Below are 24072 nucleotides of genomic sequence, written 5' to 3' on the forward strand. Positions count from 1 at the left end.
ATTCCTTAGTCTTGCTGTAGTAAAGTAATGTATAATGTATATATTAAACCATTGAAAACAACAAAACATGTAGACATTACTATCTTCATAAGCCATTTTCACTTTAAGACTTCAAACTTTCAAGTGACTACATCAGCTACCGAGCGGCCTTCATATTTACTGTGCTGAGAAATATGGAGCTACCATTGCTGGTCTTCCAGAAATACCAGTTGTCTGACTGTTCTACATCAATATTTTCTGAATCACTAACCTAGAATAAGCAAAAAAGTCAGCGTTAAGTAAGAATTCCTGACATGTTCCAGGTTCATTTCTCAGAAACTATAGAAGCCATTGGACAAGCATGAAAGCCAGAACCACTTATTCTCAGGAGAGGTCATCAGTGGCAGCTCTTATATTATTTTGTACAGGCATCAAGCTTAAGGAAGTCTACCTGGATTTCTACTGATTCAGGATGAAATACATTCTCCAGTACACATATATAGGGGCCATTAGGAATTACTGTGTAATAAATGACTTTTATTACAAAAACAAAACACTTTCATTTCAGATAAAACCATTTTGCACAGCATGTTGGAAACTATAGTTGTGTCCCAGGAGAAGGAGCAATACTTCACTGTATTTTCATAGAGTAACTCCGGTGAAGTTTCAGGGGATCCAAGCCAGACTTGAGATTATAGGAGAATTCATCTTAAATACTTTCTATTCCTCTGTGTTTATCAGCAAAAACAAGAACACTAATCCTAATAGCAGGCTTTATTTCACGGTCAGCCTTCCAATGCTCACTGCCAGAACCTGTAAACTTACGATATGTCAATTTAGAGTTCATTAATAATTTCCCTAAACTAAGGTCTTACTAGTCAATAATGTGCAAAATGCACTATTGACAGTTGTCACTGATTTGACTATTTCAAAAGAGTAAATAAATGAGTTGTTATTAGTTGCCTACTGCAGCTTTCTGTCTGTTGGCCAAATGCCTGAAAACATTAATAAATTGTAAATATCAGATGCAACAATTCAGCTCAAGATTAATATTGGCTTTTAATTGTTATATTTCTTTATATTACAAAAGAAACAAGTTTGTATTCTCCACATATATACTGAAAGACAGTTAAAAAGTAGTGCATTATTTTTTCTTTGGTATTGGTAATTGGGTCAAAACATATCACCAAGCTACTGTTTAGATTTTACATTGTAAACTTCTTATGATATCAGATCAGCTTTTGATAATAAATAATTAAACATCCTTGCTGTGTGTCTCTATATAAATGGCAGTGTAACTACGTTTAAAGAAACCACAGCATAAAAGATACATATTCTATTTTGTTAGAAACAACATATGAAAAAGGACTGATAAACCTTTAAGGGACTATATAGAATCATGATTACCCACTGTTCCTTTTTATGGGCATCTCCTGTAATTTGTTATTAATACTAATATTTTTGCAGTTATGTTCACACTAATATTTTGGGGTGTTTGCTTTCAGTTACTGCTACTAATATTATTACTTGTATTATTTTATGATACAGTTTTGATAACATATTATCCTCCATTTTAATATAATGAACAATATGTTATATACATTTCTACACTACTCTAGACCTGATCTATTGCTTCAAGGGAAATATAAAATAAATGTAATTTCCTTTTGTGAAATAAATATTTCTGATGTGGCATCAAATAGGTCCAGGTTTACTTGCTAGCACCCAAAGTGATATACTAAGTGCTTTATACTTCACTCCCGACTAGATTCAGGTGAAATCTCAATTAAAGTAAATCCAAAGCAATGTGAAAATAAAGCCTTTACAAGATTGGCCGATTTTTCCCTTTTAGACTTGTCACGTTCTGTTTTGTGAATATTCCTAATTTACAGAGTTCTGGATCTAATCTACCTGAGAGTTTTGAACATTTGTTTCTCACAGTTTTCTTTTTCTGAACAAGGTTTTATGTCTTTTCTTTAGCGCTGTGCCCTTCTGTTTCCTGAAAAGAAAAGGCAGCTTGTATCCATTGCTCTTCGATTTGCTAAAGGTCCCAACAGGAGCAGAAAGGTCAAGTGTTAATTAAACAAACATGATTTTGACATTTGTGTCTGTAAAAGGATGTGTCTAATAAAACTTCTTCCCCACAGTGAGTTTGAGCTAATATATCACCTTAATTATGTCTTACAGCCCTAACACGATAAGCTTTCACATTGACATATATCAAAATATAACAAGTAGAATGTTCTGTGTGTTTGCTTTCCCTTCTCATTAGGATAAGTCGATCATTTAAATGTTAAAGATGCAGAATTTATATATGATCATGCATTGGAACTAAGAAAATACAATAATTTTATATTAGGTTTATTTTTAAGCACTTTTAAAGTGTTTTTTTGTATTCATATACATATTTTGTAATTATAAACAACATATTATAAATATTTCTAATAAAAATTGTAACATATTGCACAAAACTTTTCTGAATTATAATATAAAATTCTTTTGCTTGCCTTTTGCATGACAGGGAAAAGCTTTTCAAAATAAAACGAACAGTGGAAAATGATAAGCAAATTTAAAATCAGCAACATAATAAAGCTATTAGACAGGCAGTAAAAATGAGCAGAAAATGCCTGCGATGACAGAACCTATCACTCGTTATGTTGTGACGAACAGCAGTACCTATCATTAAATCTACAGCACGTAACAGATCTTTGCAAAAAAAAAAATATATATATATATATATATATATATATATATATATATAAAATATAATGGATATGCTCTTACATCAAAACTTTCTTTGGTTAGTTATCGACTAGCATGATATTTCTTTGCCATAACCACAACTGTTCATTAATCACATATAATGACAATGCTTGTCTAGAATGTCCTGAAATACACTTGGTGAACTTATTAAAGCAGTGCAATGACCAGGCAGGATGTACAAGGTGCACTGACCCATACAGCCAATGACAGTTAGGTTTACCTTGGTCATATTAATCAGGCATTGATTCTGGTTGCTGTGGGTTACAACATATTAGCCTCTTCTGTGTATTGCTTTATTGAATAAAGGAAGCAGTTTTATTAACCCGGCAGTCTTTCCCACATGCTTAATGTGATTTCCAGGATTATAAACACTTTATTACTGGCTGAGTGTATATAATAGGCAAGCTTACTGTATTACAGTAACATATGTAGAGGTACAAGTTCAATTTCTGGTACATACACACACTGCAAAATACACCCTTGTCATGCACATAGCCCCTGTGTGTTCTACAGTAAAGGAATGTTTAAAAAGTTTGTTTATGTTACAACATCCAAAGGCAAAATTTATAAAAACAAGTCTATACCACAAAATAGACAAGGCAAACTACTTTGATTATTGTTAAAAGATGATAGCAAGGCAGCTGAAAAGTTTGATATGAAACATTTGGACAGTTCATGAATGCAGGATAAATAAGCCGTGGGACACAGACAATGTATAGAAATAAACATCACACATAGCTGCACGGATTTTCTCTGGTGGTCTGCATACCCTAGGCATGGGCATAAATCAACATAACCTAGTCATTGATTTTCAACTCTGTGAACTACAGCATAGTATGTGTTAGTTGTCAGCTCAGATTTACCACAACCTAGTTTTTAATAACATTTCTGTGTTGGTAATAAAAATTCACATAATTTTTTTTTTTTTTTTTGCTTGAAAACCAAATATGGCAAGGTGTAAGGTGGACCTTACAGTTGTGAAAAGTTGTTAAGCAGTCCCTGACATGACAAAATGTATTCTCATTGCCCTGAATTAAATACTGAAAGACATACGTGGTGATGAGTGATTCCCAGATTCAGGTTGTACTTATTGCTGTGTAACACTCAACACTATTTTAGGTGTTGGGAAAAGCTTTCCGAACACAATAAAATTATTGCTAAATTTTTACTAACTTAGTTAAAAAAAACTAATTTATGACAACAGCAAATGTTAATAAACCTTTTTACCTAATGTATAATCTTTATTTTTTTTTTTCTCTTAACCTAAACATGGATAATGGCAACAACATTACATGGGTATTCTTTATTTACAGTGTGCTGTCAACTTGTGCACATTTTAGATTTTTATTATGTATATGTGTTGTTTTCATAATACATACATTTGGATTCCTATATAGGTTCGTTTATAGGTCTGGGACTGCATTCCTTAATTTTCTGTATCTGGTTTCAACGTAGTCTTTTCTTTAAATGTTCCCAACCAATATTACATTTTTAATGTCATATTGTTTGTAATAATCAGTAATCTTTACATGTGACACGTGTTTCATAGTACACCTATTTTAGTTATAAAGGAAACATGTGTAACATTTTGCCCAATAGGATAATTATGTGTCCTTTACAGCTTGTAATTTAATTTCTTATTTTCAAACTATAATATGAATAGCATATTTGCAAACTTTGATTTCTAAGAGTTTTTTTTTTAATTTGGACCTTTTTTTAAATGTATCTTTAGCATGTTGTTTCTGTTATATTGTATTGTAAAACTACAGACTGCAATTTCCCTGTTAGACCCCATTAACTGGGCTCTAAGTGTTGTGCTATGTTTAGTACTGGGCACCTTGTTGTAAGTAAGGAAGTGTGGCTGAGACTTTTCCGGCTGTACAGTTTAATCAGTCTGGATAATGTAATGAAGGAAATGCTTGCACCTCATTCCCACCCAGGAGACATGATTAGCCGTGAAAAGTGATAATGTGGCCTAGGTCAGCCAAGCCTGTTGTCTAATTTATAACAGGAGTGTATAACATCCTTTTTTGCTTAGCAGTCTGAATGACAGGGATATAAATGACACGTGCACTGACTGTTGGAAGACTTAGAATGCACACTAGTAAAACAATTTAAAACTACATGAAGATATATTGTTCAGAAGCTTCCATAAAGTGTGGACAAGGGTGTTAGATGTCTGCAGCTAGAGAATAGTATAAGTTTATGAATCACCCCCTCATGGTTATGCTGACAAGACTTGGAAGAAAACACAATATAATAGCAAGAAGTGAGATTTTCACCACTGTTTTTAAAGGTATTGTATAAACCTACATGGTGCACATCCTACCTCCACTGTTTTTACATAACACCGCATTCTTTGGACATATAATGTCATAATACATCATAGATGGTATTTAATTAAACATTTTAAACACAGTTTTTCAGTCTTTGCATGTCAGATGAGTAGGATATTCTCAAACAATTTAGACACCATATAACAGATATAAAACTGTTTGCCAAGCCTTGTTGCTTTCCCACATACCTTCTTGATCAGCAGGCACAAAGGACATCGACTGTTGGCTCAGTGGGATGTTGACATGGACCAGGCACCTTCCATTCTCCAGACAGAGAAGGCGTAGCTAAGTCTTTCATGGGCAAGGTAGTTACAACTTGCAATCTTGTGGTCCAACTCATCACTCTGCAAGACTTGATACAGGAAATCAATATAGCGTGAAGCCAGCTTCAGGGTCTGTATCTTGCTGAGTTTATCAGATGGCAAGGTAGGGATGATCTTGCGCAGCTCTGCAAAAGCGTCATTTAAGGACTGTGTACGTTGCCGCTCTCTGACATTGGCAATGATTCTCTGCGTTTGTACATCCTCAAATGTTTCTAAATGGGGACTTCTTTTGCTGCGCTTACATGGTGGTGATAGGGACACCCTCCCATCACCAGCTTTGCCCACCAGTATTGTGCGCTTACGTATGGCCTTTCTTTGTTGGCGCTCAGCCTCTTCCTCACTGGTTACCAGGCTGCCTTCAGGGGAGTCGGGGCATGCTCCTTCTTCTTTCATCTTGTATGAAGACGTCCCTGCTGAACCCTACTTGTGATCCTCCCCCAGATGCCCGCTATGGAAAGCACTCTTATTGGTGCCAGGGCCTTTTAAGGTGTTGGAGGCAACAGGCTCTACCAAGTTAGGTGATATAATTCTAGAAAGCACTGTGTGTGTGCCAGCACAACTGGTAGTCAGTTGAACCTCCCAGCAGATTTAGGCAGAGTGTGTGCTCTTAAGCTTAACAGGCTTCCCGAATAATGCTCCAATCCTTCCTTCTTTTCTTTCACTCCTCATTTTTAGATGTTAAGGAGGGATTTCACAAGAAATTGGCCTTGTGCTTCTTCTGATTGGATCGCCCAAGCCGATGAATTGGGGGGAGGGATCCATAACTTCACTCTAACTTTGTGATTCTAAATAACTCTTCACCCCCCTCCCTCTCTTCTTTCCTTCAGTCAAAACCAATCCATCATGGAAAGGTAGTATAAACGTTGCTGGACATTATGGGTTCCAGATTTAAGCCCTGCAGGCACAGATGCACAGTGAACGGAAGGCTGGAGTAGACTGCCCATCAAGCAAGAAGTAACATAAAGGCGGCATTAGTCCCCTTAGGCGCCACTGAGGGGGTACAGGGGCCTTTCCCAGTGAATCACTGTTACCCCTTAAATCTTTCAGACACTTCATCATTTACATATAAAGGCTGCACCGTGCAGGCTATGCATTCAGAACGCATAATTTCTCTATCAACAAATGCTGCTAGGCAGAAGAAAATCTTCATAAAGGATGAGGTTACCTCACTTGGGAGAGTGTATAGTGTGGAAGAGCAGCACAGTAAACAGACACTGTTGTGACAGATTGTACCAGTGCAAATCTTAACCAGATGATGGGAAAACCCTTTCCTTCCCGGGTTAATGTCATAAACACGCAGAGTATTTGTGTCCCGAAATCCCCTGATCAGAAGAGACTGCCAGTAGTGTTTTGATGTTGCATTGGACCAGTCTTTAACTTTCTGGGAAACGGACATGCTGTGATGCTGCTGCCAGCTGTAAACTCCACTAATATATATATAAATACACATACACAGGCTGCAAAGATACACAACCATTTGAAAAAAATCAAGATGAATCATCTTGTCTAAACAGAATAGCAAACATATAGCTGTTGTAGTTCCAGAAAAAACAGGCAAAAGGGAAAAACTAACAATAACACTTTATATCTTTGCTTGGCAGTTGAAGCTGCACATGTAGTAGAAGCTAAAAGTCTGTGTGCACATAATGTAAGTTCATATCTGAGAAATAATGAACTGCCTACTGTTAAGATATTATTATTTTCCATCATAGGCCTAAATTGGTCTCTTGGACCTCTACAATTTTTTTATTTTTATGTGACATTTTTTGTTAATATACAAATATACAATACATACCCAATCAAATATCAGGTGGTGTTATTGCGGTGGTTCATATGCGTATTGTCTGCATCACAGTGTATAATATTCATACACCTGTGGTACAGGCAAGAGAATCTGAGCTAATCAGAGTAATCCTGCTCTAGACCTTTAACCGAGTCTTATTGGTGGACAAGGTAGATTGAGTTAGTAGTGCGTTAAAACTGGTCTTGTTGCTCAATGCCATTCCAGCTTCCTCAGGGAATGGTTGAGAAAAATTGTACAAACTGGACTATGGAGAGCATTTAACGATTACATTTTGTTGCCTCAAGTACTACGTACATTTCCACAGTTCAAGTCACAAAATACATCTACAGAATAATAGTGTCTAAATAGCAATTGAATATCTATTTGAAGAAAGCATTGAATGGTAACAGTATATTTTCAAACAACCTTTGTATATCAAAAAGTGACCTAATTATTAAGGTCTTAGCAACCCCTTTGGTGTTATTGGCATAGGATGACTTTAACTGGTATAGGACAGGGATCAGGACGTTAGGATCGAAAAGCCAATCTAAATGGAAGAGTTAAGGTGTTTTTATGAATTGTCAACAGCTGTGAAAGTGTCAACAACTTTTATTGATAAGAAGTCCACATTTGGTTATGAAAAGGATATAAAACGTACTGTAAAGGAATGCTGAGCTTACCTATGAAATAGGTATATTAGGTAAATGATGATGACCCTGAGGAAAATCTCAAGTTGGAAAGAAAAGGCACCCAGAAGTATGGCCTAAAAAAGTGTAGAGATGGGGAGCACAGGAAAGACTTTTGGTGTGTTGTTTGGAAGTGTGGAATTGTGGTGTTTATTATTAAGTTATATGTATTTATGCAAAAGTAATGTTTGTTAACAAACATTTTTTTATTAAGGATGGAATGGAAACAAAAAAAAGCAAGCAAAGCTGTAATTTAACCACCCGACCGTTAAGCCCGACCTTGGTACGGGCTTCAAAAAGTTACAATTATCGATAAACCCGAACTTTTCTCACTGTATGAAAATACAGTGAGAAAAGTTCGGGTTTATCGATCACTTACCTGGTCCCGCTGCGATCGTCCATCGGTCGTGTTCCAGCGTCGTCCTCCAGCGTCGGGTGTCCTCTCCGGGAAGAAGAAGCCGGCCGGCTTCTTCTCCCTTTGTACGTGATGACGTCGGCGCGTGTGCGGGAAATTCAAACTGAAACTCATTCAAACACATTTTGTATTGGATTGAATACAAACTCCTGTATCCAATCCAATACAAAATAATTAAAAATAAATACAAAGTATGTAATTGGTAAATTCAAACTCTCATTTTGTATTGGATTGGATACAGGAGTTTGTATTTTTCCAATACAAAATGAGAGTTTGAATTTTGTTCTCATTTTGTATTGGATTGAATACAAAGTCCTGTATCCAATCCAATACAAAATAATAGAAAATATATTTATGTGGTTTTGTCTATAGGTATGTGACGGACACTAGGGAGGTGTTTTAGAAAAATATATTACTATACAGTATACCGAATTATCGCATTTTCAGTATTTTTCATTTATTTATTTATTTATGTATTTCTTGTTTAAGCTGATTTTTTGTGTCTTTTATTTAATTTTATTAAAAGTAATTTTTTTTTTTACATGATTGTGTGTTTCAAACATTTTTTATATTCATGATATCTACTAGAACCCTGTTCGGACATATTTCTGTAAGTTACAGGTCTACAATTTAAAAAAAAAATTCATGAAAAACAGTGTAACGCTTTTGGAACAGAAATCTAGACCTCAGTGTAACGCCCAGGTAGTTAAAACAAAACAAAAAAACAAATTTTTTTAGGGCTTGATTATTTTTTTTATCCTTGGCAACCAATCAACCAATCAGAATCCTTTCTTTATTTGCAATAGTGATAAAGGTATTAGTAAAGCTGGTTGGCTTCTAAGGGGAATATTACAATATTCTCCCTTTTCATTCCAGCACCATGGAGACTATATGAAAAACTATCTGACTTGTTATACAGACCATGACATTTTTATGAAAATGCCAAAAGGACACCTGAAAACCAAACTTTTTTAGAAAAGGAAAATACCTGCTGACACTACTACCCCATAATTAACCTCCACATTTCAAAAATATGACATTTTAGGGGCACATTTCTAAATTGTATGCTCAATGGAAATTATACATTTTAAAAGCTCAAACATGCAGTAAAGTTAGTTAAAAGGTGCGAAATTGAGATTGGTTTCCCCCACTGTATTAAAAAATATAAAGGATTAAAGAACACCCGTATCTCTTCTGCAAAACAGTCTTAGCACCCAATGGCCTCTGGAGTCCTGACAAGATAACAAGCAATACATGTTTCAACCCACCGGTATCAATATATACTAAATATTTTTATTTACATCCTCTTAATGGATCATTCTAACCTAAGCTCATGTTTGTGTTCCTGGTAGTAATTGGAAAATTAAACATGTATGGGTTTCTTGTATCTCACAAGTGCTCCTGTGGTGAGAATTTAGAGCTCTCCTTCCTGGTCTACACACCTGTTAAGGTGGATGAATTGAAAAAGAAGAGTACAAGTACCTCTGTTGTAGCAGGAGGAATGAGAATCTATGCTGGGACAGAACTGAGTGGGGAACCATATTTGACCCAAATAAATGAAGCAAAACATCTTTTTTATAACTCATATATCACTTAAGGTTGAGCCATGCTTTTAAGAGTTCCCCCTTTTTTTCTCTCTAAGTATAACTATCTTTATGTGTATCTTTACACAGTGATAAAACATTAAAACAAAAATACAAAACATTTTTAGTTGGTCTCTGTATCAGAAGAACCATTTTTTACTCCAGTTAACTGTCAAAAAATGATAAATAATAGGTAACTTTGTCATGATAGATTGATTATTATGGCTTGTAGACAAATCTTGGAAAGACGTCCATTAAATCATTAGGATAATAGTGGTTTAGAAAGGTGAAGAAATGTTCACTAATACAGGCATTCTATAACACTCAAGTCATCTTCTGTACTGAAGAAAATATTACATTCTACAGCATTTCCAATACAAATGGGCTTTATGGTTAAAAAGGGTCTGAAAACATGATAAAGAATGATCATTGACACTGCAAAAGATTTAGAATAATTAACCAATGTTTAGTCTGCACACACAAAATAGGTTTGAATGTTTTTAAGATCCTGTGAGCCTTTTTTTATTTGATGCAGACAGAATATACCTCTGTATGTATATAGGGGTTTTGATTTACGAGGTGCATTTTCAGCTATTCACCAAATTCCTATATTCACAGGTTGTTGCAGGTGAATAAAACATGATCAACCGTGTTTAGTGAATACTTATGTCATTTAAAGTGTTTTCTTTACAACAGAACTATTTACTACAAAGGTCGGTTTATCAATTTTTTAAATATTAAAATGAAGACAAAATTTATTTAAATTGATTGGGAATATGTTCACTTGGTTATCACAGACACTGGTTTTAGTGAACATACATCAACCTATAGAGCATTTCATGGACTGGTGGATCATTTAAACATAAAATAAAATAGAATAATAAAAATGACTATACTGATGAGATTTATAAAATCTCAAAAGCTAAAACAAGCATTTTCTTTGTTATATATATATATATATATATATATATATATATATATATATTCATATATATATATAATTAATATTATCAAACAGTATTTAAATAGCGCCAACAAATTATGCAATGCTGTACATTAAATAGGGGTTGCAAATGACAGGCAGACATAAGAGGACTACATAAGAGGAGAGGACTCTGCCCTGAAGAGCTTACAATCTAAGAGATATGGGTTGCTGCGCTAATATTAAAACAATGATATAAAGACATAAAAATGTGGAAGGCAATAAAGCTGAATCCTCATTCTGATACTTAATAAGGGTGTATCTTCAAGCAAAATTTGAGTCATTCCTAGCTTTAAATTTATGTATATTTGATAGCATCTAATTTTAAAGACCTTGCTTGTTCTTTGTTAGTTTATCAGAAAACAAACCTGGACATTTACTGCTAATAATATTTACAACGACCCCTTACTGGTACAACACACCCGCTGTGAAATGTAAGCATTTTTATAAATATGTTTTTTTTTATTACATTCAACTTTATTATGTGTATCAAAAAATAGTAAAATCTATGTAATTGTGTGTTATGCATAAATTAGAGGTTTCATAAAAAAATATACAGTGGTTGTCCAATTTTTGTTCTTTGTGAGCTAGAAAAAATATTATCTTCTAAATAGCTTTAAAATCGTAAATGAAACATGGAAATCTGAAATATAAAAATTATTTTTTACACCTGTTCTGAGGAATATTAAAATAAATATACAGTCTAGGGTAGTCAGGTTTTGGTGTAGCTGATTTATAGTTTAGGTATTCAGTCATATTAACCAAGTAAAGGAGAATCGATAATAATTGACCTGTTGTTACTTATTGTTTTAAAAATTACCAAATACATCGCCCTTCTTACTTTTAGTATTATTTTAAAGTCACCAAAAAAAAAATCTTTCCCAGCAGCGACTGACATTTATCTGTTTGTTGTTTTTCAAGCTTCAATAAAATGACAATAAGTCAAATAACGTATTACTATTTAATATATAGGTGCTGTATATACAATATATCTATAATAGTCTGAAGTGTTAGAAAGTTATCAGTACAAAAGGTTTTTCTGTGGACATATTTACTTTACAGATAGGTGAGGAGGCTTTATTTACATTCATTGTAGACCTGCTGACCGATATAAAATACCAGGAACAAGTGAAGTTTGCTTGTGTTTAAGCAGTTTAGTGTTAGTTTTATTTTGCAGGCATATGCTCACATACAACATTTGCCCTGTAAATTCTATATACTGTGTAATTTAACATATGACAAATAAATAGGCATCCTTCCAAGTACTCATTTACTACTGGTATTGTTGTTTTTATGCTGGCTACCAAAGCTTTGATTTTCTATTTTAATGAAATTCTAGAAAATACATATCAAATCTAGAAATATGGGGCTGCTAAAATGAATTACAACAGTATGTTCTTGACTCACTATTTTCTCAACTGTAAACTTGGAGAGCCAAATCAAAATAGAATTTTTATTTTGATACATGAACTAATACCCAGGCAACTGGAAGGAAAATTACTCATTAACAAAATCAATATTGAAATGTTCTTTAAAAATGTGCAGGTCTTCCTAACCCTCTACAGGTAGAGAAATACTTAAATAGAGCTATTTGAATGGTTGGGTCAGGTATTATTATTGTTGGGAGGGATTGAGGGATGATTGCAAAAATGTTACGAATAGGAGGAATGACACCGAGTCAAGCTTTGTTATTTATATATTTATATTATATATGTTGTCTTTTTAAGCATAGTTAAATAAGAATTAAAAAAAGTGAGTAATTGAAGTAACAGTTTTTAACACAAAAAGATCATTTACAAAAACTAGCCATATATTTAGAGTTTTAACACTAGAAATTGCAGTTGGAAATGGTAATTGTGTTATAGCATTTCATATAATAGTTAGACATTGCACTAAACGTTGCAAGCTTCCATCTGTCCTACACCTTGATGATTTTTAATAGAAAAACCTGTGCAGATCTGAATTGTGCAAAACCTGCCATCTTGGTGACCCCTGTGGACTATTGGGGAACCTGTGTTACCACAAGGAAGCTGCCTGGCACCGAAAGGGTAAACCAAACTATAAAGACATTACAGCCTTAGGCTGTGAAAGGGTTAATGCAACAAACTGCTCTGAACAGGGTTCAGCTCCCTCATATGTGAACAATTAGCACCATATTCCTACCAAATAAGATGCAGATGTGTCATGACCAGCGCATTATCTTTGATGTCCTGTGGTCTGCCATGTGCTTTAACCCTGTCATTGCCAGGTGCATACCATTTTTTTTGTGTGCCTCCAGAATGGCAGTGCAATAAAATGAACTCCAAACAGTAAGCAACATTTTGTTTACCAGAAGGGTGGTAATTGAAATGCCTATTTCTACATATACTGGTATGACATTTATGCAGTCATTGTTTGCATTTGCATGAATTACCATTTACATTCCAAAAGTGATTTTTTTGTGTGTGGTTATATCAGAACTCCTCTGCCTACAGGCAACCAATTTTGATAAAAAAATAGCAATGTCTATTCTGCTGATAAATGCCGCCCCAGGCCTGCATGGGTTACAATAGGTATGTGTCTTCATGGCTTATTTAAGTTTGAGAGACAATGAAATCTATACTAAATGGGTATTGTGGTCATCAGTTACAATGAAGGATGAATACTGCAGTTTAAATAATTGTCACAGCCTTCCTAAATCATATTTGAAATCCAATATGGTGTAAAACAAGTTGGTCAGCATGTTGCAAATACAGAAAAGAAATTAATATCTTGGTATATGGACTTTGTACAATGCAGCTAGGGTATTTAGGCAATATGTTTTTTAATAGAATATTTGTTCTAATAAAAATACATTTGATTTTTTTATAGTCTGACTGCCCTCCTGTTTGGCGTGAAGGACATCCTTCTGCCAAAGTTGGACACTTTTTTGTCATGCTTTGTTGGATATTTTTGTCATACTAATATCTCTTTGTAAAATTAATTAAAACTGAAACATCAATTCAATTAATCACTAATTTCACTTGCCAGGCCTTTTTTATCTACTGGTGTAGTGAGTTTTGACTTCTAGGAAAGTTTCATTACTGGAGTCTGCAGGCATAACTCCGGAATGTAATACTTAAATTGAAGAAGATTTCCCCAATCTGTTGAGATTTCTATATACATGCACAAAGATGAAAACAAAATATGTATGCATTTCTATGCATATAGAAATTGAAAACTTGAAAGATTGTACATAGATACATAGAGATGCATTTTTACATATGGTACTATTCAAATTCAAGGTCAAGGTTGTGGGAAGGCACTGACTGCTTTACAAGTTCCTAAACTAAAGGCTTGGTAAATCGGGAGCTGATCTAAGTTGGGTCTTTAAAAAAAATGCTGCAATTCCATGTACTTTTACATCTGCTTTATTGTAGTCCTTGCATACATGTCCAGTAAACTCAAAATTGAACAAAGCTAAATTCTAAAGCAACCATGTTGGATAGTGTTAACTTTAAATAACTTTACTTTACAGAACTTTACAAATGAAATGTGATACAGAGATGCGGGAAACATGGTCTGGCATACCGTCTTTCTACTCTTAAGCTGTGTACACACTTCCAATAATTATCGTTGGAAACGAACAATAAACGACTGATCATACGAAAATAGTTAAAAAAAAAAAGTCACCAACCGCTGACCAATGACACCCACGAACAAGGATTGTCATTGGAAATGAACGACCGTCACGGTGGATCTGATTGTCTGACGATCGGTCGCTATCTATTGTGTGTACTGTCGTTCAGTGATTGTGCTAGAGTGATAGAGTTTCTCTTTATTATTAATATGACAGGTCCTCTTTATTGATAATAATAATTTGGTCAGTTTCTAGCGCAGTTCTCCATCCTGTTCCAGCGCAGTTCAGTTTTAAAACTTACCTTACCTTACCTGGCAGTCAAGTATAAATAAATCACACACACAAAGTTTTGTTTTTTGAAACTTTTTTTTACTATAACTACCAATAAATTAAAAAAATAAATAAAGGTCTTTATGGGTCCTGCAGCATTTCTTCCTTTAAAGCTTGCAGGTCCCTTCTGGCATGCCGCACTGCCTTGGCGATGGCCTTTCATTTCTTTTCCATGGCTAGAATTTTCGCCATCCTCCGATTTTTTTTTAACAACATCAGTGTAGGAAAAAAAGAAACATTATTAAGACCCCAAATATTGTACGGGTAGGCCACACAGGGAAAAGAGGACATTTTTTTGGCATGCACAATATATGAATGCTTACCTACACTTCTCTTCATCTGTCCTGATGTGCCTGGCTCAGGACTTCCTTGCTTTCCCTCTGGAATATTTTTACGAGAAAACAAAAATAAAAAAGTTAAATTACACAGAATGATATGCAACCTACCTTTCTAAAATTTTGGTACATACCTGAGTCAATATCCACCACAGAACTACATTCCACTACCTCCTCCTCTATAGCCTCTGCAGGGGAAACCATAATCAAATCTTTTTAAATATATTTAAAATAATATATATATATATATAATATATATTATATTTAAAATAATACATTTTTAAGATTGAATATATACCAATATCCTACCTTCTACCTCTGGCTGCACCTCTGGCCGCACCTCTGGCTGCATGCACCTAATGCAGAAAAACAATGTAATACAGAACAAACAAATGTAACATAAAAAAATTGCAAAACAAAATAGAAAAATACAAAATTACAAATAAATAAATTACAAATAATTACAAAAAAATAAAATAAAATAAATAATATAAGTATTATTAAAAAAAAATTGTACGCATCCAGAACGACCCTCTCTCGATTTTTTAAATCGGATCACCTTTTTCGCAGCTGGTTTTTGGAACGCTGGACACCAAAATGTTTTTGCAACCTGCGCTGCACCATCTCCAAAATCGCATCCTTTCTGGTATTCTGCCAAGCATAATGACCCCCCCTACCATTGTAATCCCTCCTCTTTATGATGTCCACCATCACCTCCATCTCTTCTCTCGTCATTGGTATAGCTCTTGTGGATAGGCTGGGTCTTCACTGTGACATCTCTATCACGTGACAGGAAGCAATTTAACAGAAAGTGGCTGAAGAGTGGCTGCAAAGTGTTGTGGGAAATCTGCAGGTCAAGGTGCTAGGTAATAAACGCGCGTACAATCGTTCGTTCAAATATTCGTCTATCCAACATTCTCCAGGTAATTGATGCTGCTTTGTACTTGTAACTCTATATTGCAGTGTGTAGTGGTTTTAGTTAATTAATGATTTATTTTTATATGTTTTGCACAGATCATGGCTTATGAAGCACTTACCAATCCAGACTTCATGCGTGAGTTTATTGAGTCATACAGATCCCATCCCTGTCTGTGGAAGGTGAAGTCTGGGGAGTATTCCAACCGTTACCGAAAGATGAAGGCCTATACCACTATGGTGGAGCTCTACAAGACCATAAATCCTGCGGATGACATAAAATATGTTAGGCAAAAGATCCAAAACTTGCTCACCGTGTTAAAAAAAGAAATGAACAGAGTGAAGGCTTCAAAGCTGTGTAAATTATGGTACTTCAACCTCTTGGAATTGACTGCGGATCAAGGTGAAGGTCGTCCATCGGTGTGCAGCCTGGAAGAAGAGAACAAGGATGCTGGGGAAAGTACATAGAGCCCTGATGAGACTCCTGATATTTTCAAAACACAAGAACAGGTAAGTTAGTGAAAACTTTTTTGATTGTACAATTTATAAAAACAAAGGCACGACTAATATTAATAATATTAAAGCAAGGAAAGCATATAGTAAGGCTTTTATTGCAGTCCCACAAACATTGTGGTGTAAAGACTAAAATGTCATGCTATCCTGCCATTCCACTGCTCCAGTGGTGGTAAAGTACTCCAAGTAATTGCTTCGGTTTTCTTTAGCCAACACTGACGCATTCTCAGGTACTGCAACCTGTAGATCCACTAGACCAGTGAATTGATTACTGCCTTTGCCCTGTGCTGCAGTAGCAGAATCATGCTCCATTAGAGGACCAAACTATGCACTGCAATTATTGCGGCATAGAAAATTATGCAGCAAGCATAGACTACCTTGTCGATTTTGTCCATGCGGAGATTGATAGCAGTATGGAATATTCGGAAGTGATTTGCTAGAATACCGAATGCATTCTTAAGCATTCTCCAAGCACGAGATAACCGGAATTTAAAAATTGTTTTCTTTGTCCATAGGGTTTTAACGGGTTTTCATGCAATGCAAATGCTTTATCTGCAACAAACACAAAGTTCATTCCCTCTATAGTTTGGCTGTTTCTAGGAAGGTGCAGTTGCTTGTTCATCAGCTTCCTGTGAAATGGCGTACCATCTAGAACCCCTCCATCAGACATGCACTCGTTTCTTCCTATGTCCACTAAAATAAATTCATAACGGGCATTAACTATTGCCATGAGCACAATGCTGAAAAACCCCTTATAGTTATATTAATACAATCTACTGTCTGCCGGTGGGGTGATTCCTACATGCTTCCCATCAATTGCTACCCCACAATTTGGGAAGTTCCAAAACTCTTGAAAGTCGGAAGCGAAGGCCAGCCATTCTTCTGGTGTATCAGGAAACTGAAAGGAGAACATAGGAAGAGTTAATATGCATAATAATATGTTCCATTTTTTATGTTCTAATTATTTTTCTTGCTGACTTTCTCCTGCAGTGACACTCCAGAGATTTTACCTGCCGCAACATCCACTCCGATGAGTTCAAAGCAAAAAAGAGATCAGAAAAGAAAGCAGGAAGAGCTGGATAAGGAGGAAGCTTTGCAGAAAGCTATGGCCATACTAAACCAAAAAGAGGATCAATTTGATGGCTTTGGCTTCTGCATTGCTTCCAAACTGTGGCAGATGACCCCAGAACAAGCATGTGCTATGGAGCCGATACTCCTATCCATACCTCCTGTACCAAACTACACTCCTCACCACCAACATGAGCCTTATCACTGCCCTTCCTCAAGTACACCAAATGAGTATAGTTTTGGCAATGAAAGCCACCAATATACTGATTTATAGTGAAAGTGTGTCACAACTGTTAATTGCTTTTATATTGTTGTTATTCTTGTTAAAATAATTATGTATTGTTTTTTATTGTTATTTATTGTTATGTATTGTTATACTTTTTTATTGGCATTTTGGTAAATGTACTTTGTTAAATAAATATTATATAGGTATCTTTTGGTTATGAAGCGAATGTGTCATTTTTTAAATGATTGTATGGGGCACCTACTTTCATGTACTCATCTTTCAAGCAGTCGATAATTGCTGCACACGTCTCGGGGTGATATGACGCATTGCTTGCGGTGAGATCCCAGTGGTGAACTTCATGTCCTGCAGAGATCTTCCAGTGGCAAGGTATCTAAGCGTGGTGATCAACCTTTGCTCAGGTGTAATGGACTTCCTCATGGAGGTATCTTGTTTCTTCAGAGTAGGTAACACTGCAGAAAGTAATTTCTGGAAACACACATCCGACATGCGAAGTTAATTCTTGTAGTAATCTGGGAATGTGATGCGCAGTTCCCGTCCAACAACCAATCCTTGCACCACATCCGCCGCTTCTTCTCAACTTTCTCCTCTCATCAGATACATGCGCCTAGGTATATTACTTCCTCTGGTGCATGTCACTTCCTGTATCATTCAAAGGATCCCTTCTACCATGTGTACAATATCTTTGAACGATCGTATCATTATCTGCATGTACAGAATCAGCACTAAACGATCATTCAAAGCTATCATTCGTTGATCGTTAGTTTCTAAACGATAATTATTGGAAGTGTGTTCGTAGCTTTGGTCTCACATGGTTATATCTGATTGATCCTCCCACTGGCTGAATTTACAGGAAGGAAATGAGGGGAAATAGCTCTTTTTTTTTTCCTATTTGATAATACCAGCTTCACCTTTTGTTTAGTCTGAGCGATTTTTCTTTCAGACCTGAATTAGTGGTTGCTTTTCATAGAAACTCACTGATAATGCCAGTATCCCCCTGGCCCTTCACCCCAGCAATTTGTTGACAATTATATGTTCAGTGACTTTGTAATACATTTAAAAAATTAACATGTATTTTTGCTAAATTTTCTGAAAATTGCTTTTTTTTTGGATCAAAATTGTGATTTCGGCTCATGATAACATTCTGCTATCCCTAGTAAACTCATGTATCTGTACTAGAACTTTGTTTAGGCAAGGTTGGTAATTGGTGTTGGGAAAATATGCTTTTGTAAGCATATGCATTGAAGCCTAACAATCATAAATCATTTCCTTTGCAAACAAGTATTTATTCCAATCATCACAGCACACTTTGTTTTTTTCACATCCCATGCTACAGAATGTGAGAATAAATATCGGGCAGCTCATCTAGCAAGGAGAACAGGAAGGGGAGGAAAAAGGAAAGGTACGAAAAAAGAAAATAGTAATGGAAGAAAAAGTAATAATTAATTAGCGGCTTGCTAGAATTCATGAAAACTTCTGGAATAGTGACACATTCTGGCAAATAAATAAAACTATGGGCTGAGGGGAACAGTCCTAGATTTTTAAAAATGGAAGGAGATGATTTGGCATCAAAGACCATACTAACGGTATAGATTACATGAAACATACTGATACAATTAAGCTAACATACCAAGATGCACTTTGAAATAAGAGCCAGCTAATATAAACCTAAAGAAGATCTATGGAAACTAATTGTTTAAGTTTTTAGACAACATTTCCACAGCTTTCACCCAGGATTCACACTTTCCAATGGAATCTATTTAGAATAATCTATGAATCTTGCATGAAAGATGTCTGATTTCAATATGATAACAATCTACTGTCTTGATAAACTGTGAGAATGTTTTAATAAAAAATTTAAGAATGTTTACACAATATAGTGGTCCTAATTTATTAAAGCTCATCACCACTGGAGAAAATAGACTATAATGGGAGAATCTGGGTGATCCAGCAAACCTAAAATTGAATTTTTAAAATCATTTGATATTATTTGGCAAATGTTTTAAATCCTGGACAGAATCCATTCAATGTTTGCAGATCACCCAGGTTCTCCCATGATAGTCTATCTAGTTCCATCTTGGAGAGTTTTAATATATCAGCCCCATTAGGTGAATGCTTACAGTACTATTTTAAGTTTTTATGTTAGCAGGTTCACTAAAATCAAAAGATATTTAGCCAACGACCGTTAATCATGCAAACAGCACACTTTCTCCAGATGCATTGACAGCCCCTGGATTCTACTTCTTTTGAAGCTATTGATGTAGATCACTGGGATCTACACTTGGATTTAATGTGAACAAAAGACATTCCCCTGAGGCAAGCCAAGTGTCTATCTTCAGCCTTCCTCAAAGTTTGTGAGCACTACACATTCATATTTTTATTTTCTTCTTTTGTTCTATGTAATCTGTTATCTTTAGTCGTTAGTAATTGTGCCTAGAAGTGTGATTAATACCAGTCAAAAATGTTGTAAAGGAGAATGCTAGATTCAGTAAACGATGAAATATACATTTGCATTGTCATAGTTACATAGTAGGTTAGGTTGAAAAAAGACATAAGTTCATCAAGTTCAACCACTAGGGAAATAAACATATCCCAGATATAAAACCCTTAAGACATAGTTGGTCCAGAGGAAGGCAAAAAAACCCTGGTACAATTTGCTTCAACAAGGGAAAAAAAATGTCTTCCTGAGTCCATGAGGCAATCGGATGTTCCCTGGATCAGCAGTCTCTGTTAGTTTTACTTTAAAGCCTTAATACCCAGTTATATTCTGTGCTTCTAGAAAAGCATCCAGCTTTTTCCTAAAGCAATCTATAGTAGTTGCTGAAACTATTTCCTGAGGGAGCCGATTCCACATTTTCACCGACCTTACACTAAAGAATCCCTTCCTTATCCGGAGCTTACACTTCTTTTCCTCCAGACGCAAAGAGTGCCTTCTTGTTCTTTGTAATGATCCCAAAGTGAATAATGGGGAAGAGAGTTCTCTATATGGACCGTTTATATATTTATACAGGATGATCACATCCCCCCTTATACGTCTCTTCTCAAGGGAGAATAGATTCCGTTCAGCTAATCTCTCCTCATAGCTGAGCTCCTCCATTCCTTTTATTAATTTAGTTACCCTTTTCTGCACTCTCTCCAATTCCACTATGTCCTTTTTGTGAATTGATGCCCAAAACTGCACTGCATATTCCAGACGTGGTCTGACCAATGCTTTGTACAGGGGCAGGATAATGTCTCAATCGCTGCAGTCTATTCCTCTATTAATACAAGAAAGTACTTTTCTAGCTTTAGATATTGGAGCTTGGCATTGCATGCTGTTATTAAGCTCATGATCTACCAGAACTCCAGATCCTTTTCCATTTCTGACTCTGATGCATGATGTTAGCCCCCAAGTGCATAACTTTACATTTATCAATATTAACTGTCATTTGCCACTTGGCTGCCCAATCAAACAGTACATCCAGGTCTGCTTGTAGATTATAGACATCCTGTATGAACTTAATTCCATTACATAGTTTGGTGTCATCTTCAAACACAGAAATGGTACTTTTAATCCCAAACTCTATATCATTTATAAAGATGTTAAACAGTAAAGGTCCCAACACTGAACCCTGGGGTACACCACTAATAACCTTAGACCATTCAGAGTATGAATCATTAATTACAACTCTCTGGATGCAGTCTTTAAGCCAGTTCTCCGATTTTCTAAACCCTATTAACCCTAACTTGCATATTTGACATAGAGTTAAATGCTTTAGCAAAGTCCAAGTACTGCTATTCCACTGTCTACCTGCTTACTTCCTCAAAAAAAAAAAAATTGTTTGACAACTTGGGTCTTTCTTATAGCCATGCTGACTATCACTTATAATAATTTTGTCTAGCAGAAACTCCTCTATGTGGTTCTTTATCAAACTCTCTAAGACCTTTCCAACTCTGGACGTTAAACTAACGGGTCTGTAGTTACCTAGTAATGACTTTGCTCCCTTTTTGAAGATAGGAACCACATTGGCCTTACGCCAATCCATCGGTACCTTGCCAGTGACTAAGAGTCTCTAATAATTAGAAATAATGGTTTTGAAATAACTGAGCCCAGCTCTTTGAGGACACGTGGATGTAATCCATCAGGTCCTGGTGCTTTGTCAACCTTAATTTTTCCCAGCTGTTTCTCAATCATATCAATTCTGAGCCACTGTGATTCATTTAAGGCAGTGACATTGCTATTATGAATTTGGACTTGAGCTCTGCCATTTTCCTTCGTGTACATAGAGCTAAAAAAAGTGTTTGAGAAATCTGCCTTGTTTTTATCCCCAGTTACCAACCCAGTGACATCCTTTAAGGGGCCTACATGCTCAGGTCTGATCTTTTTGCTAATAATTTATTTTTTTGTGGTTTGCCTTAGTTTCCTTTGCACTCTGTCTTTCATTTTGAAGGTTTGCACATTTTATCTCCTTTTTACATCTTTTGTTATATTCTTCGTAGGATTCAAATGATGAAGGTGATCCTTCATTTTTATATTTTTGGAATGCCCCTTTCTTGTTCCTTATGGCTTTTTTAACATCAGCTGTGAGCCACCATAGGTTTTAATTTTAGCCTCTTAAACTTATTACCCATTGGAATATATTTTTCAGTTTTCTTTTGTAGAATAGACTTGAAACATTCCCATTTCTGTTCTGTGGTGTTCTTTGAGGACAATATTGTCTCCCAGTCCAAGTCACAGAGAGCCGCCCTTAATAATAGAAATTTGCTCTCTTAAAATTAAATGTTTTTATCTTTCCTGTTTTTGCTTCCTGTTTACAGCTTACAATAAATGAAATCACATTATGGTCACTGCTACCCAGATTCTCTTTTATTTGCACTTTTGTTAAAAGCTCTGCATTGTTAGAAAGAACTAGGTCCAGCAGAGTATCATTTCTGGTTAGGGCTTCTATACACTGTACCATAAAATTATCTAGTATTAAATTCTCAAATTTCCTCTCTTTTGCTGTTCCTGTAGTGCCATTACTCCAGTCAATGTCAGGGTAGTTAAAATCTCCCATTATTAAAACACTTCCACTTTTTGCTGCTTTTTCTATCTGTGCTAGTAGTTGATTTTCTATTTCTTCCTTAGCACTGGGGGGGCCTATAGCAGACGCCAATCATTAATTGTGTGTTATTCAACCCCACATTCACCCATAATGCCTCAACCTCATCGCTGGTTCCATCCACAATTTCTTCTTTCACATTCACTTTTAGATCTGTTCTCACATACATACATACAGACGCCACCACCCTTTCGTTTGACTCTGTCTTTACGAAAGAGAGTATACCCAGAAATATTGACAGCCCAGTCATCTGAAGAACAAAGCCAGGATTCAGCAATACCAACTAAGTCATAATTCTCTTCACTCATTAAGGCTTCCAACTCCCCCATCTTGTTTGCTGGACTTCTAGCATTGGTGAACAGGCTCTTTAAACCATTGCTGCTTTTACCATCATTGTAAATATGTTGTCATGTTGTAAATAGGTGCAATTATACTGTGTGGCAGCATAATGGCTCAGTGGTTAGCACTCTGGCCTTTGCAGCGCTAGGTCCCAGGTTTGAATCTTGGCCAGGACACTATCTGCATGGAGTTTGCAGGTTCTCCCTGTGTTTGTGTGGGATTCTTCTGGGTACTTTTCACCCTCATTCCAAAAACATGCAGTTAGGTTTATGTGCTTCCCCAAGGGACAGCTAGTGACATGAGTATGGATCTTGTAATATGCTGTGTATATATAAGTAATAATGTGTATATATATATGTAATAATAGTAAATAGTAAAAAATGATTTGTACCTGCTGCGAGCTGCTTAGTCCTCACTATGAAAATGAGCCTGGCATTGAGTTATTATAATTTTGCTAAAACCAGATGTTGGTATTTTGTGATTGATGATCATATATTTGCTATTTTAAGTTACCATCCAGTGCCTGGAAGGAAAATCACTACAGGGAAACAAGGAATGCCCGTTTTTAGATATTTTTTGCATAAATTTAGGCTTGTATAGTCATACAGGAATGTTTTTTTTTCTTTCTGCATCTCAATGCCTGTTAGAGCCATGTGGACCCCCCAAAAAGTTAGTGTTACAAAGATAGAGTAGTTGTGTCTGACATGGTAAGGGGACAGTTAGCTCTAAATACTGCATTTTGAAGATATCCTTTGGGCCTTGAACTGTAAAGTGAATTCTCTTAACCTGACATCATTTT

General features: G+C 35.6%; 1 protein-coding gene across 1 annotated transcript in view; it reads right to left on the reverse strand.

Moving 5' to 3' along the window:
• Positions 1-6027, reverse strand: part of LOC140327233 (twist-related protein 2-like) — a 36320-nt gene extending 30293 nt beyond the window's left edge. Inside the window, exon 1 of the mRNA XM_072406542.1 lies at positions 5267-6027. Within this exon, the coding sequence (XP_072262643.1) occupies positions 5306-5794 (489 nt within the window). The 5' untranslated portion in view covers positions 5795-6027 and the 3' untranslated portion in view covers positions 5267-5305. The remainder of the gene's footprint in view (positions 1-5266) is intronic.
• Positions 6028-24072: the final 18045 nt, after the last annotated feature.

This window comes from Pyxicephalus adspersus, chromosome 1 (genome assembly GCF_032062135.1).
Source record: "Pyxicephalus adspersus chromosome 1, UCB_Pads_2.0, whole genome shotgun sequence".
NCBI lineage: Eukaryota > Metazoa > Chordata > Amphibia > Anura > Pyxicephalidae > Pyxicephalus > Pyxicephalus adspersus.